Genomic DNA, 17,391 nt, shown 5'->3' with positions numbered 1-17,391 from the left:
CATCAATGAATCAATGATCAATGATAATGAATTACAAGTGTTACTGAACTTGTTGTCTTTGCTAGCAGCTGTTGTTCAGTTACATTCTGTATTTTATGCTTCAACACAGTTCACCATCTTAAGATTGAAAAACAAACAGCATGTTTCTTCACAGTTCTACCCACAGAGAAATAGGGGTATCGTTTTGGTACCTCAAGGTACATTTTTCAGAAAAGTACCCTGTAAGGTACTGAAATGGTCCTTAGGGTGATAACTGTGGACCTTTTGTTTCAATTTAAAGGTACAAAATCATTGCAGTAGAAATGTACAGCAAAGTTTTAACAAGATGAAGATTCAGGCAGATAATGCTGCAAATCAGTGATTACAACATCTTGATTTATGGAGAGTTGGTTTTGTTGTAATAAAACAGGCGACAATTTCCAGACAATTCTTGGTCTTGGAGTAATTTTATCAGCTTCAGTAACAGCACAGCTGGGTGTGTGTTTTAGTGATTTCAGCTAGTCTTTACATTATTCTAACCGTTTTAATAATATTGTAGGGTCATGAGACAGGCTTATAAAGCCAGTGTTAAAACACTGAATTAATTGAACCTAATACAGTATTATGACTTTGCATTTTGGAACTTCTCCTAAGGACAAATCAGCTCTATCAGAATACATTGAAATGCACTGAAAATGGATTAGTTTACATATAAATTGTTGTTTTTGTTAAAAGATGTATACTAATTTTCAGTTTTTTTAAATACATTTTTGTCAATAACTATAAATGATTTTGTCTCTGAAAAAGGGGTATGTTGTGCATCATAGGGGTACAAAATGAAATGTCACTCCAACTGTACCTCTTGAGGTACCAGTTCTTGGGGCGCCTCTGTGGCTCACCTGGTAGGTCATGTACCACTTGGGTTTAGTCCTTACCGCAGCGGCCATGGGTTCGAGTCCGCCGTCTTTTGTTGCATATCATTCCCTCTCTCTCTTCCTGACTTTCCTGTCTCTCCCTCCCAAAATAAAAAGGTACCAGTTTAGTACCTTTCAACTGGGTATATTTTTGTACCAGGGCATAAGGGTACATTTTTGTCAGTAAGGGTATGGAAATGTTCTTTTAAAGGTACAGACAAGAAGGTACAAAAATGTACCAATGGTTAAAGGTACAGTGCTGTACCCTGCTAGGCTACAGCTGGAGCGACAAAGCCTTTGTACCTTTTTAAGTCAATTCCTGTACATTCATTTCTTAGTGTGTAGGTAAAAGTGGTTAGCAGCCCCCCATAAATGATAGGAAGACAACAATAGGTTGGGGTTGTACTGCTGCAGTTCTTCACTTTGGAAGTCCATATAAAGGAAACTTGGGTTCACAACAAAAACAACAGTGTCTTCTCAACATGAAAACAAGCTAAAAAAAAAAAACTCTTTGTATGAAACTATAGGTGGCCATTTTACTTAGTGACGTAGACACTTTACAGAAGAGACCCCAGGAATGGAAATAAGGTGTTTGCTGGACTTCAGGGTTTTCTGCAGAGAGAAGGACTCACTTGACTCTGGGTTTTATAACTTAATGAACTTTTACATGCACAAAAAAAGCTAGAACACAATAAAGGAAAAGAAAAAATATGGGCTCTTTCATGGAGACTGATTGACTGAATATCTGAGGTCTAGATGGTGAATTTATTGAGTTTACTTTGTGTATTTTATGCCTTTAGGAACCATTGATATCTACCATCCCAGTAAACACACACACACCAATCACCACTAATAGGATCACTTCAGTCGATCATGTATGAGCTATAGAGATTCTGAAGAGATGTGAAATCATCTTTTCTTTTTGTGGATGGTTGGATGACATGTCCACACTGAGAGCTCCAGTCAACCTCCAGTCCAGCAACAGATAAAGCTGAGAAGCTTGAGAAGTTTTGCTGCAATGTAAACACAGTCAGCTCCTCCTCTGCTACTGTTGTCCTCATTTCTTTCTTACATCAACAGTGTTGACATGAAAACAGCGGAATCAGCTCCTTTTAAACTGGGACTGCTGCAGTCCTGGAGGTCAGATGTGTATTTGTTCACACAGGAACATCACTTCTGATCTGTCACATTAATGTTGCTCGGGGATCCTGAACGCGCCCCAGCTCATGCTGCAATCCTGAACGTGCCCCAGCTTGTGCTGCTGCCAAATTAAACAAAATGTTTCTCACTGTTGACTTTGATCTCATCACCTTCCTCACACTTCCAAACACTTCCAAACACTAGTGCACCTCATGACCCCCACCCCCCCTCCTCCACCCCTCCCCCCTAAAAAAAAAAATAAAATAAAAAATGTGGTGGTGGTGGTGATGACTAATGTCAGATGGAGGCTGGGTGTGGAGAAGAGACTGTCTGTCAGCACTGATCAGTGAAACACATGACTCATGCATAATCCAATCAGGTCACCAGGCGTGTGTGTGTGTGTGTGTGTGTGTGTGTGTGTGTGTGTGTGTGTGTGTGTGTGTGTGTGTGTGTGTGTGTTCAGTCAATTCCTGTTCAGTGGCCACTTCAACATAATGAGGCTGATAAGGGAGATTTATTATACACTGGGTGTTTACATCAACAGTTTGTGTGTTTGACTCAGTTTGACTGTGAAAGCACAAACAACACAAACATTACATTACAAACATTGCTTCATACACTCAGAAATATTAGCAATAGTGCCACCATGTGGTGAGAAATTAGCTAACAGATATTGTAAAATTTTTGTCTAATATCTCAGCAAATGTGAGTGGATGATGCTGAAGAGAAACAATAAACTAGTTCAGACTTTTATCTCTGTAATTACAGTCATTTGTTAAACATGTGCATAGAATTTGAAAATTTGTAACTTATGCACCCTCCAGTGGTGGTATCAAGTGCATGCTGCAACAGATCTGACCCAGTGCCACCGAAGCAGTTTTCACCAGAGTCCCACAGACAAAAACATTTGCCATCAGAAAATGTTAAAGATGATATAATTATCGAAAATAGTTGTTTTAATTAGAATTGACAGTAGATTGACAGTTGAAGTAATGACTAACCTGTGTCCCCTACCCTCTCCCTGCAGCTGTGTATGCCTAAAGGCCTGTCGTTCCGGACGCAGGCGGACCAGCGTCACCCTCGCTTTCACTCCTTCATCATCACCAAGGAGGATGGCTCTCGTACTTATGGCTTTGTCCACACTTTTTACGAGGAGGTGACCAGCCCACAGATTTGTTCTGCCATGCAGACCCTCTACCAGATGCACAATGCAGAGCACGCCTCCTCCAACCCCCCTTCCTCCTCCTCCTCCTCCTCCTCCTCCTCCAGCATGGACTCTCTGGCCAGCAGTTTAGACGAGGCTGACTCCCCCACCTCCTCATCTGCCTCGTCTTCATCTCGTGCGGCGGGGGGGTATGACTCATCGCGTGACACCCTCTATGTGTCCAAAGCTTTGTGTCTGATAACCCCCATGCCGTTCATGCATGCCTGCCGCCACTTCCTGTCGCAGCTGCACAGGGCTGTTACAGTAGCCACTGCCCCCCCGTTGCCACTAGAGAGCTACATTCACAACATCCTGTATGAGGTGCCCCTACCCGCCCCAGGCCGCACACTCAAGTTCCACGGTGTCTACGAGCCCATCCTGTGCCAGAGGCCTGGGCTGGGGGAGCTGCCGCTGGCTGACTTCCCCCTGGCTGAGTCCTTCAATCTGCTGGGAGTGGAAAACCTGGTCCAGGTGTTCACCTGCACCCTGTTGGAGATGCAGATCCTCCTGTACTCACAGGGTAAGTCCAGCTCCACATAATGTGTTGATATTATAGATTTAGCTATTATGTACAACTTGTTTTCACACTGTATAATAACAATCTATACACATATAAAAGATTACTTAATAAAAGATCACTGTCCCAACAGTTCAGCAAACAGATTTAGTTGTTTACCTTTTGATTTCATGCAGAAATCATCTTGCATCATGAAGTACTGTGGTTTGTCCGTTTAGTTTTTCCATGATAAAGTAGAGGATTTCACACTCTGGGGTGCACCTGGTGAGTGACTGTGCTCTAAAAACAACAGGAAGTTAGTAATTGTAGTTTGGCTCAGATATCAACATGGTCAGCAGATGCAGCAGCAGCAGTGGCTGTGACACACAGTTGATAGAGGCTATCATTGTACCATAGTTTACCTCAGTCAAATCTGAGCAAACAGACATGATACACAGTGATTCAGTGTGACGCACATTCCTGTGGATATTCATTGTCTGTTAAAATTATACATCCAAACATCTGTTTATAAATCATAACACAGACATTTCTTTAAGTATCACAGTAATCCAGTGATAGTTGTCTGAACATCATGATAGACTACAGGCAGGAGCTGATCTCAGCTGATTCAGCTGCTGGTAATGGGACAGTTTAAACTTAGAGTATGATCATACTGCAAAAAAAAACTGACATCAATATTCATATATTTCATGTTGCACTACAAATATTCTTTAGTTCAGGTAAGTGCTGCTGTGTGGCTGTAGAGGTGGGAATTGAGGAAGTTCAGCTGTGTTTGTGCAGCCCAAGTTCAAAGTATTTTACATCAATATGAAGAAGAGAAGTCTCACAGGCTCTGAAATTAACTTCATGTTGGAATAAGTGTCAGATTAGCAGGCAGACTGTGCTCTGAACATCTGTACAGGCCCTCTCCTTCATGTCAGTCAGACCACCATGCCTCTGATGAAGACACAATATATGAGAAATTGATACCTGTCAGTCACTGAAACTTATTCCTTCATTCAGTTTTCTAGCAGTTAATATGTGAATAGTTGATGCAGTACAGACAGTAGTTGAGATGCACAGGGATCAGATTTTCCACGTTCTAGGTTTCCATCCATTATTCACAGCTGCAGTGAGACTGTTGTAGCAGTGTGTGTTGCTGGTTGTATTACACCAACATAATGTGAAGCAACTTTGGACCACTATAGACTGATATCACCTTTCATTCTCTGTCCTCCTCTGTTTCAGTGTCACTCCTCCAGTCTGCAGCTCACACTGTAACACTTTCTCTGCAGCTTGTTTATCTTCTGAGCACAATGAGTCATAAATAGAAAAGGTTAGCACCCACACCAGATCCACAACCCCAGAATAAAAGCCTGTCTACAGTATTCTGTCCCTGTGGTGCAGTCTAATGACAAAGGGTGAACAAACTCTCACTGTGCTGCTCTTCAAAAAGAATAAAAAAATTAGAGTACAGCCCAAACAACACTGGCTGTTACCAAACTAATGGCTTTTCATCGCTTTAGTTTAGGAACTATAGACATATTTGCCATAGTATATGGGATGTGGGAGATTATGTCGTCATGCTGGCATCTGTGACACACACAAACTCAGTAAATTCTGCCTTTCATCAAGTATGAAGCATCACAGTTTATGGGCTAAATAAATCCTCCGGCACACAGGCAGGGACAACTTGTTTTACAAGTTTTCCCTGTTTCCAACAGCAGCAGAAGTGATCAAGTGTAATCCTACATTATGGGCAACGTGTAATTCTTATTCACTTTCTTTGCAAGAATGAGACAAAAAGATCAGTGTCTCTCTGGAGTCTGGAGTCAGTCTGGTTGGCCTTTATGCTAAGCTAGGCCAGGCGGTTAACAGCTGTTTCCAAAGATCAGAAACAACGATCAACATTGCATTTCTGGAAGTCTGGTTGAAATTTGCACTAAATTTGGGTGGAAACTTGACTAGTATAGTTCCTAAGTAACAGTTTAAACCATTGTCTTGCTCATCAAACAAAAAACTTTTGCTGTGTGATGTAGTGCCACGTGCCACGACATTAGAGAGGCGTTCATTATTTCAAGGCACATGAAATGCTGAACTCACATGAAACTCACACATGAAACTCCAACTCATACTAATGCACTGCCACAAGACTGATATCAACCTTCTTATCTCACTGTCAGCAAGAAAGCAAATGAGCGTATTTCCCAAAGTGATTAACTAATCCTCCTTTAAACACTGTTAAGTATGAGCAAAAACTGTGAACCAACAGGAAACTACAGCACCCACAGAAACTGAGGCTGCATCAGCAGAACATGAAAAGAAAAGGAAAGTACGTATGAAGAGCTGCTGAATGTAGGGAAATTGGAGTCTCTCTCGCTCTCTCTGTCTGTCCATCGTCATTTGATAAAAAATGGGTCTCAGTTTTATCCATCGTCAGCATCAAAGCGATCTAGAGGAATTTGAATGATGAACATCCCTGCTGTTTTTGGAGTATTTATTAGTCATTAGTCTGGAGGCAAGTGACAGAAGAACCACACAGACCGTTCCCTGAATGTTAATGAGACACTGCTCTGCCATATGTTCCCACGCTCCTCATGATGAGTCAACAAGCAGTTACACCACAAACAGAGGCATCAGCTGAACCCCCCTACCTGTCGTCCTTACATACTCACTGGCTGTGAACAGGTAGGGGAAGAAAGTGACAGTCATGGGGCTTCAGTGTAGTTCATTTACAGTCCTGGCAGGTGCCCCGGAGCCTGGCTGCCCCGTTAAGGCTGTGGCAATCTCCAAAATTCCCAATATTATTGGGATATTTTTTTAAATTATATTATTGTAGTTAATGTTACTGGTATAAGTGATGCTGCCACTAAACAGCCGTTTTAAGTTTTATTTGTCACATATCATGGTACAATTTATAGTTAAAAAAAGAAACTGAAACCAGACAAGTGGAAGCTGTTATAACAGCAGTTGCAGGGTTTTACCAGCTCAGCAAACCTTTCCTGACCGTCACGCTGAACACACACCAACAAAGACTCACAAAGCATCTTGCCTCTGTGTTTCAGTGTATTCAGTGTTTAATGTGTCCAATTTGGCCATGTTGGTGCTGTGTTGATGTCATTTATGGTGTGTTCTCCCAGTACTACAGCTTTATTTCCTGCTTGTTTCTTCCATGTTTTATGGGAACAGAGGATTTTACAAGCCTTTTTCATTTAGATTTTTTTTTTTTTGTCTTCCTTCCATACAGTAACTTTCAAACTCATTATCTGATTTATGATGCTACAACATTATCATGGTGCAGCTGCTAAACTCTACTGTCAACTGTTCACCACAGACTGTCTTCCCTTCTGAGACGGAGCTGCCGGTGTTTATCAGTCCGTGATGAACTGTTACAGTTTCACAATGACTCTATATGTCCAATCCTGCTTTTCAGCAGCATGCACTATCCCTGAGCCCTGTCTCTGCCGGGGCTTTCTGCAGTGCCAGGCTTTGCCATATCAGATTTGTTTTCTTGTTTTTTTAAACATGCTTGCTATCGCATACCACCTATTGTAGGCTCACCTATCACAGACGCTTGTACTTTAAATATTTTTAGGGAAGTTTCTTTGGCAATGCAGCAAATGTTGTCAAAGATCAAGATGAATCAAACCGTATCAATTTGCATCTGTAATAAAAATGAATTAATTTAGTAAAGAGGAGAAGATGAAATCACTCACTGTTCCTCTCTCATTATCTTCTTGTTAATACCAATGAGGCCTCACTGTGAAGAGGAAAGAGAGGCACTTTTTGAGACATGGTGTGTATGAAACCACCTGAGACACTGAGGCTACACTGATCCTGGTGTGTGAGTGAGAAGGGGAGTAGGTTGGGAGGATGTGCTGCGACATGAAAAAAGAAACAGAAGTGTTTGAGTCAGACTTTCTCAGTGCAGTTCCCACAGTGGTGTGTGTGTGAGTGTGTGGGAGAGACGTTAGCCTGTTCAGACTTGACAGATAAACACTACAGTCACACTAGCAGATCTGTGAGGCTGCTTGCCGTACAGAAAACTAGGTTCAGTCAAGGTACAGTCATGATGGTAGTGGTGCTCCTGCTGTGACAATTACAAGCTCTGTGAGGCTATACTGTACAGAGGTTGTTTGAGCTTAATGCTAATGTCAGCATGCTAATATGCTCACAAGGACAATGTTAACATGCTAATGTTCAGCATATACTGCTTATTGTGGTGTAGCTGGTTAACATGTTAAGATTAGGTTATTAGCACTGAACAGGAAATTCTGATGGGGATGTTCTGCAGGTATCAAATCAAAAATTTGACCTGAGGATAGATGAGATTCTAAGGTTTGTAATGTTTTCAAAATTCCTTCCAAAAATAAGAAAACCTCATTCCAAATCCCATTTGAAACAACAGCCACTCTGGTTAACCACAGGTTATGGTTAAGAACAGACCATGGTTTGGTTAATTATTGAAAAAGTCATCATGAATATTGACAGTATTTTAACACAGACCATGACCTCTCTCTAACCCTGCTGTTCTTACTGAGAACGGCTAAAACGAATTAAAAAAGAAGGAAGATAGATCCTTTAATGTAAAAGTACCACAGGTGACAAATTATTACTTTGTTTCAGTCTTAAAGTCTGTGTTGGTTTCCTTTTAACCATATTCAGACTGTCAGTTACTTACTTTGTGTCAGGCCTCTGTTACTGTGAGACTAAAAGTGTGTGATTGTGTGATTCGTCACAGTACATATTACAGGAACTTATTGACTCACAGCACTAATGTAAATAGCAGCGATGCTGCTGGAGCCCAAATGTTTCTGTGTTGGTTTATTATTAGAGTTTAAACCATGAAGAGATAAAATCCTATTGCTACTGTTTATTATGTATGTATGTATGTATGTATGTATGTATGTATGTATGTATTTATTTATTTTTCTGCAGAATTGGCTCAGTTTGGTGGAAAGTCCATTTGACTTGAAATTTGACACTAGTCAAAGTACTTGACAAGTAGTGAACTCCTCCTTTTAAAGTCAATTTAAATTTGTCAGTTTTGCTCTAACAACATCTAAATCAACAAGAGCAAGGGAGCAACAGGCAATTGACAAGTGAACCAAAACACTGATATCAAAAATGTAACCTTTAATTATAATGCTCATTACAGTGCAGCAAATCCCAAGAAACTAAAGTGTAATGTATCATTACTCACATGTATTGTTATGATACTATTGTCAGGTAGCTGTTGTGACTGTGATGTTAAAAGTTAAATGTTCTGACCTTTGATAAAAAGCTCTTTATTGATATCTTTGATTGATAAAGTGTTCCTTGATTCTGAGGTTTTTCAGATTTCTTTAAAAAAAAAAGTTTCTTCTTCTTGTAGTCTGTCTCCTCAGATCTATGTCCTCATCAAAATTTATTTCTCGCTCACAGACTACCAGCGGTTGATGACAGTGGCAGAGGGCATCACCACCCTGCTGTTTCCCTTTCAGTGGCAGCATGTCTACGTTCCCATCCTGCCAGCCTCCCTCCTCCACTTCCTGGATGCTCCTGTTCCCTACCTCATGGGCCTGCAATCCAAGGAGGGCACTGACCGCTCCAAGCTAGAGCTTCCTCAGGAGGTACACAGCCACTCTACATGTTGTTGATAGTTAAAAATGTCCAGAGATGTTTAAAGCTCTTTTTACCCCAATGGAAAAAATGTTTTATTTTAATAGCAGCAATATGTGACTCTTGGATTAAAACTGCTGTCAGCTCAGGCATCACAATGCCATTAGTTCAGTTATACTTCAGACTTACCTTCAACTTAGGACTGACTAAACACTGTTCAGGAGCAGACTTAAAAGGAATAATTCAGCATTTTGGAAAATATGCTTATCTGCTGTATTTACATGAAAAGATTAATATCATTAGCATTAATGCTGAAAGCACATAGGTGAGCTTTAGAGGTTTTTTCCCCCTGCTAACAGTTTTGATGCAAAGATAAACTAAACACATTCTGACTGCATTTGTGTTAACAGACACACATTAAACATTCAAACATTCAGTGAGCCCTTTTACCTGCAGCGAAGCATCTGCATTTATTGTGTTTCTATACTCATTCATTCAAGTTTTACCTTTAATTTTCCCACCATATTTATATATGTATGTATGTATGTTATGTATGTATATATGTATGTATATATATTGAAGTTCACGTCCACAGCTAAGAACTGCAAGTGTGAAAGTTCCTTGAGTTGATTTGGGGTTTTTACAGGTTTGGCACTCAGGACTGAGTGCCTGTGATTGGAGTTACAATTACTCTGTTGAGGATTGTTAAATAAGTGTAAACTACAATATAGGGGTCAGACAAGTATAGTGAAACAAGTGCTGTAGGTGTGTGCATGCACAAGCTGCACTTACACATACACACACACAGTTACCTATTGTTCATCTACAAATTCACCTCCTCAGACAGTGAGGGGGTGAATGTGCTCTGGTGCTTAGCCAGTATTCACCCCTATTCAGGGTTACAGTTAATAAACACGGCCTCTGTCAGACTCAGCTCTGATTCAGTGTGTGTGTGTGTCTGTGTGTGTGTGTGTGTGTGTGTGTGTGTGTGTGTGTGTTTGTGTGTATTCATGTGTTAAGGTGAGATAAGGCCCTGACAAAGCAGAACAACCAGGCTTGCTGGCTTCCGGCTTTGCTTACATCCCGACTCCCAGCGCTTGTTAATCCAGCACATTACATATGGATTGTAACTATCGCCTCCAGTAGGATGCTGCTGCGAAGCACACACAAGCCTGCCTGCCCCCCCATGCCCACCCCCCACCCCCACAAGGTCCCCTGTCTGGAGAATCTCCCTGTGTTTCTGAATGATCCTTTGAAGTGGCGGTGACCTAGAAATTGGCTGATGATGAAAGAATGGCTTAAAGTGAATCAGAGTGAAATATGAATGTAATTGGTGAATTAATGTCAGACATGTTTTGTCTCTTTGAACCCTGTACTTTGTCACTTGATGTCAAATAACATCAGTCATGTTGCATTGCGGACAACATTAGGTGTCACTATTACCATGTTAGTTTTCTCTCTTTTTGTACATACAGTTGTCCGGTATCACTGAGTCAGTCTAATACAACATTCCTGCAGTACATCCTCCTTTCTATGGTTCTAATGTTCAGTTTGTGTTGAAACTGTGTTAAAGAGCTGTTGATTCAGCTGTGTGGTCATTGTTGTAGTTTGTGATGCTGTTGAACTGCATTATGTTGACAGGTGTTTCTGTTATTTTGTTCACTTCATTTATATCAGTGAGGGTGGGTTAAATGTCAGAAACATCTCAGTGTACCTCCAATACCGTTAAAAAAAATACCACACACTGCGGCCTCCACAGTGATCACACAGCTGGATCAACACCTCTCTAACAACATAATAACAACATTATAACCTTCCTTCAGGAGGGTTTACTGACTGTTGTATTACACTGCATTATTTGTGACTAGATGAACCAAATTAACTGACTGCTGAGTGTATAAGTATTCCTGGTTGACTTTAGGGCCAAAATAGGGCAACTTATCTGGAGACAGAAAGGTTTTTTATTGTCTCCCATACATCCCACAGAGGCTAAATGAGCTGCACTGAAATCAGATAGACTGACTGCAAATGCAGTTTTTGTATTCTTCTCCTTCATTTGTTCTGTGAGGTTTATGACCTGTAGGCCCACATTCCTGAGATCTGATCAATAGCATAATACATACAGTTTTCTTTATCAGACAACCTGTTCCACTCCATATGTGGACGTATTGCAACTTCACTTGACCTCTCTCATCAATAAGCTGTTTCTTTTGTAATCTACGGACTGTTTTGGAGGACCCATAAATAGAGAATTGCAGTAGTCCCACCTTGTCGTGACATGAATGAGCTTCTCTGAGTCATACTGGGACAGAAAGCCTGTGGTACTGGAAATAATCCTGAAAAGGCAACCTTAATGATGCTATTGATATGGTCCTTTGAACTGAGTTCACCATCCATGTTTATTCCTAGGTTTTCAATCTGTTAGCTAGTTTATAGTGATCTGGACTCCAGGTACTCACAGACGAACTTTCTCTGGGCTTTACCACCCACAACCAAGATTTCAAGATTTGAAAAAAACTTCTGCTTTCCAGTGGTTGATTTCTTCCAGGCACTTGACTGGGGAGTTCAGCAGTTGGAAGTCATCAGTGGATAATGAGATGAGAAGCTATGTGTCATCAGTATCATTGCAGTTGCTAATGTTACGTTCACTGATGATATAGCTAAGGGGAAGGATTTATAAGTTGAAAAGAAGAGGGCCCAGGATGGAACCCTGTGGGACCTCATACACTAGATCATATTTGTTGGACTATAAATCTCTGAGTAATGATAAAATTTGGATATTTTTTAAATTTTTTATCCCTGTTCAATAATTTTTATATTGGCGAATCAAATGACTGTGTGGAATATGAAGTTCAGAAATTCCACCCTCTGCAGATCTCTTTTATCCTCTTTTAGCTCGTTGTCTTTCTGCTCACACATTCCACTCTTTTTAACTGTTTTTCCAAAGAAGTAAATGAAACCTCTGATAAACCCAATGTACACTACCTGTTGGTTACTTAACAGCTGACCAGTAAAGCTAGCAGCTAGCAACTACTAAGTCAAATGTTTAGCAGCTAAAGAGCTAGATAATGTTTCTCAGGAGTTTGTGTTGACTGAAACAGAACTTTAGGAGGAGAGTGACTTACTTCATCAGGGGGACACAAACACCACTTTGCATTAATCATAATGTTGTTCTGTGGTCTGCTGAATGTGTGAATAGCAAACTGTTGCTGAGCTTTAACTGAGAATTTACTTGTGGTGGTGGGTGGCGTGTTGCCGATGTGCATGCAGAGACTCAATGCAGCTTAACCCAGGTTATTTTGCAACTGCAATTTACAGACAATTTATGGAAACACCTCGCATGCAGGCTATGGGTAGATGCTACAATTTATGGAAATTCCTTAAATGCCTCACGTGAACACATTTTGGTAGATGCTACAATATATGGATGTTAAATGCCTTGCATGCAGGCTATCAGTAGATGCTACAATTTACTGACATTCCCTAAACGCCTTGCATGCAGACAGTAGTTGGGCAGCTGCGTACAGAGAACCCTCTGGTCTCCACTAATTTATGCGGGCCAGATAGGTGTGTGAATTAGATGATTTGAAAAGAGTGAAGTAAGGTGTGATTACTGGGCAGTTTGTCCAAGTAGAGCGCATATGCTCTCTAATGATGTTGAAGACCCTACATCTGTGTCTGGTTGGTTTCTCTGAGTTACTCTGTGTAGAGCTGAAACATTTTGTTGTCCTGTTGTGTGTCCTGTCCTGTGGGAGTTTCCCACTTCCAATACTGGATGAACGAACTTGGTACCAGACTCATCTGATCTTTTATCTGCCCCAATGTTTGTGTGTTTGTGTGTCCCATCATTTGATTTTAGCTCTGGTCTTCAGAGTGGCAGTGTGTTTGGCAGCCGACCCACAGATGTTGGAGCTTCTCTCCAGAGCATGAACACACCACACATGGGTCTGACCTCTCTTGACTTTGCAGTATGTCGGTGCTCTCTGGCAGGTGCATGGTTTGTGAAGCTTAAAGCTGTGAGCTGAGATCAGAGGTTTAATTCTATGTGAGGGTGTGATGCTAACTCCATTATGTCAGATTTAGGTTGATCTCAGACACCGTGCTATTATCACATGACCTACATTCTTCATACTCTACATCTCCCAGGCCCCATCATACCTCCTAAAGCCAGTCTGTCCTCATTATGTCTCCTGTTAATACTGGTACCAGCTCCCTGGACACCCTCCTCCTGGTTTTGTTTCCAGCTGATTTTATCTTCTGTCTGTGGAGTGGAGATTGGATTTTGTTTTTGCACTAGCAGAAATGTGCGCAAGTTATATTGTTGTAATATAGGTAATAGTAATATATAATCTTTCCCTGTCCCAGGCCAACCTGTGTTTTGTGGACATTGACAACCACTACATCGAGCTTCCAGAGGACTTTCCCCAGTTCCCCAACAAGACCGAGTTCATCCAGGAGCTCAGTGAGGTACTGCTGACTTTTGGCATCGCAGCCAACACAGGGGCCCCACCGCGGACTCGCAGCAGTCCCGGCAGCAACCCCTCCACACCGAGCAGGGAGCGTAAAGCCATGGCCCTTCAGCAGCTGGAGGATGACGGGCATAACGGCAACCTGGCAGGGGAGGAGCTCGCTGTGCTGGAGCTGTTGCAGGGAAACGCCACCCTGGAGAGGCTGCAGGCGCTGACCAAACGCACTGGCGTGACAGTGGCCCGTGTTGATGCCCTGAGGGCTGGAGTCAAAGCTCAGGTGACTGACAAGCAAGGGGGCCGAACAGCAGCTGAAGAGGAGGAGCTAAGGAATGCCAAGTTGAATGTCCAGCTTAGGGAGGTGTTCGCCAGCCGCTTCACCACCATGTTTGCTGACTATGAAGCCTTTGTGATCCAGAGCGCCCCGGACCTGGAGTCCTGGCTCACCAACAGGGAGCAGATGCACAACTTCGACAAGGTGATGAAATCAAACACAGACACAGGAAGTGTTTCATGACTGGTCTTCTTACTGCAGATGTCATATCTGAATCATTTTATTATTCTGTAACTGGATTATTTGTGTTGTACTGAAAACCAGTTTCACATTGACATGTGTTGTGTTTTCAGTATGATTAATAATGAGCTGACTTCAGAGCAGTGGAGGGCTTGTAAGTGAGTGTTTTCACACTAGATGCACAACATTCCCTGAGTGAATAGTGGATCATCTACTACTATTGAAAATTGGTCTGTTGTGTTGCACATCAGCTTAAGAGAAAATTTCTAAAATGACCATTTGCAGTAGTATGTTTGATATATGTAGTAATGTTTTCTTTTTAAAATAAGGTTGTTTTTGTAAAGATCTCCATCTCCTCTTACCCATGGTTCATATTGTGTGTGCTCTTTTAAAGCACTCTGCAGACTTCGTTTATCTGCTTCACTGTGAAGGGTCTGCGGTGTTCAGTGGATGTTACTGATGTTCTCTGGGAGAGTTTCACAGTGAAGCAGCTGCAGAAAGTATTTGTATTAAAGAACAAAGAACAGGTTTACAGTGACTGTATCAGTGGTAGGTTTTCTCATTCATTTGGGACCAGCTCTTATTCACCTACATGTTTGGCTGATGTTTGAGACGAGGATGTATATACATGTATCTCCAGGCCTCCTTCCTGTCAGACCAGCCGGAGCCCTACCTGCCCTTCCTCTCACACTTCATTGAGACGCAGATGTTCGCCACCTTCATTGATAACAAAATCATGTCCCAGTGGGAGGAGAAGGAGCCGCTGCTCCGTGTCTTTGATGCTCGCATCGACAAGGCCCGTCTCTACAATGTGCGTGCTCCCAGCCTTCGATCCTCTAGCTACCAGAGGTGCTCCGTCCTCAGGGAGTCTGGTAAGCTCAGCAGGACTGTACATACTGCATGGTTCATCTCAGTGGAGAGGCTTTTCCACAGGGGAAGTGAAGTAGTAAGGCTGTGGGTGTAACATGTTGCACATGTGTCCGACCTTCAGAGCATATTGATTACATTACATACATTAGCCGGAGTCAGAATACATGTTAACACTCAGCTCTCCCCAGTGACCACAAACTCCCTTCTCATTTCTCTGTATCCCAACACTGTCTCTCTTTCACACACACATATACACACACACACACACATACACACACACATACACACACACACACACACACACACACACATACACACATACACACACACACACACACACACACACACACACACACACACACACACACATACACACTAAATCAGAGCTGAGTCTGACAGACACCAGGAGTCGTGTTTGCTGTGACTGCCATGTGAGCAGGAGATAGATAGTAAGAAGATAAGGCAGATGAAGGACACAGAGGGAAGGGTCAGTGTGTGTGGGTAGAGAGGGAGTAATGAATGGGTCAGAGGCAGGGAGAAGGTGTCTGTGCTTGTCAGATAGTCAAACGGCATATCTATTGACCACATGTGGTGGTGATATTGTATATCCAAGTGCAACACTATGAACCCATCCCAGGACAGAAGGATGTGTCCTGTCTCTCCCTGTGGCATCAGGTCTGTGGCTGTTTGTAATGTGCTCAGGCGCCACTTTGTATGAGCTACTTCTTTTCAAGAATACCACCTTAAATATGATGAGTAAATTTCCAGTAAAACACCAGACCCTATCGATCCTTGATGTTCTCTGACCAGCTGACTGCTGTATGTTTACATGGACTCCGGTAACCTCATCCAGCTTTTACAGCTGTTCCATTCATATGAGCAAGGAACAACTACCAACTTATTTTTTGCACTTCCATAAAGTATATAATGAAAGATTCTTCAGCAGAGGCTGTTACTTTCTGAACTTTTGTTTAAATAAAACACTGGATCTTTTTCTAGATTAAGACACAAGCTGATGTACGGTGGACATACAATGTTTAATGTCTTTCTGCTGCAGGGGTTGGATTTACGTCTTTTCACTTTCACTGCAAAAAAATCCCTTTATATACTTTCTTTGATATAATGAAAATTATTGCATGTGCCGGGAAATACTCCGATTTTCAATATTATTGAGTATCAGCCCAAGATGAATGAATGTAGATTAGAACATCTACAACTTGACTTGTGTTTATTCTAACTATAACCTCATTGGAGTTACTACTCACCCTGCAGCTCAGGCCATCGAGCAGCGGCTGATGAAGATTGACCACACAGCCATCCACCCTCACCTGCTGGACATGAAGATCGGTCAAGGCAAATATGAGCAGGGATTCTTCCCCAAACTGCAAGCCGACGTGCTCAACACGGGGCCGACCAATAACAAGTGAGTCATCCTTCATTTCCCGGTCTCATCAGACGTGTTTCCAACAGCCACTGTTTAATAAACCTGCAGTCAAAGCAGTGAGCAGCTCGTTGTGGGGGTTTAACAGTGTCACTCTGCAGGTGGTCTCATAGGACAGCGACAGCTCAGAGAAGGAAGGATCGCCACAGACAACAAACAGAGCATCTGAACCTGGACAATGACCTGAAAGAGGTAGAAGACCTTCTCAGATCTGTCCTCAACACCCCCTCCCCCCTGTTCTGTTTGTCTTTTTCTGTCACTGACTCCTTTTGATTTCAGTTCTTTTTTTTTCTTCATGTGCATGCTGCCTTCTCTGTTTTCTTTTCCATTCTCCCCTTTTGTTTCTCTCCTTTTCCGTCTGCTCGTGCGTCCCATGCTGGTCCTCCTCCTCAGCAGGTGGAGGGCTCCAACTCCATGGCATTTTGGGAGTGGGACAATGCATCCCCTCCACCTATCAAACCGCCTAAAAAGTCTGCCTCTGCATCTTGCCTGGTATGTGGAGGAGTTGCCTGTGTGGACTCCCTCTCACAGACCCCCTCCACCCCCAACTCCACTCTGATCTCCACTCCTTACACTCTTAGCCAGGGTTCCCAGTTGTCCTTAAACCGGTTTACTGAACTGTGTGTCTGAGTGTTCCCTCTGCAGCAACCAGTCATTAAGTTGTAACCAGAACTACAGCAGTGTGTCATTGTGTGCATATGTGTCACCTGCAGTGTCAGTGTGTGTGTGTGTGTGTGTGTGTGTGTGTGTGTGTGTGTGTGTGTGC

At 42.3% G+C, this 17,391-nt stretch overlaps 1 protein-coding gene across 4 annotated transcripts in view; it reads left to right on the top strand.

Moving 5' to 3' along the window:
- Positions 1–17,391, top strand: part of dennd5b (DENN/MADD domain containing 5B) — a 70,421-nt gene that overhangs the window by 36,247 nt on the left and 16,783 nt on the right. For all 4 annotated transcript variants that reach the window (XM_056367570.1, XM_056367569.1, XM_056367568.1 and 1 more), the window contains 6 exons: positions 3,061–3,757; positions 9,158–9,345; positions 13,700–14,278; positions 14,955–15,186; positions 16,457–16,607; positions 16,727–16,817. In XM_056367570.1, coding sequence (XP_056223545.1) covers positions 3,061–3,757; positions 9,158–9,345; positions 13,700–14,278; positions 14,955–15,186; positions 16,457–16,607; positions 16,727–16,817 — 1,938 coding nt within the window. The remainder of the gene's footprint in view (positions 1–3,060; positions 3,758–9,157; positions 9,346–13,699; positions 14,279–14,954; positions 15,187–16,456; positions 16,608–16,726; positions 16,818–17,391) is intronic.

This window comes from Seriola aureovittata, chromosome 22 (assembly GCF_021018895.1).
Source record: "Seriola aureovittata isolate HTS-2021-v1 ecotype China chromosome 22, ASM2101889v1, whole genome shotgun sequence".
Classification (NCBI taxonomy): domain Eukaryota; kingdom Metazoa; phylum Chordata; class Actinopteri; order Carangiformes; family Carangidae; genus Seriola; species Seriola aureovittata.
Note: the sequence above shows the minus strand (reverse complement) of the source record. Positions and strands in the feature narration are given on the sequence as shown.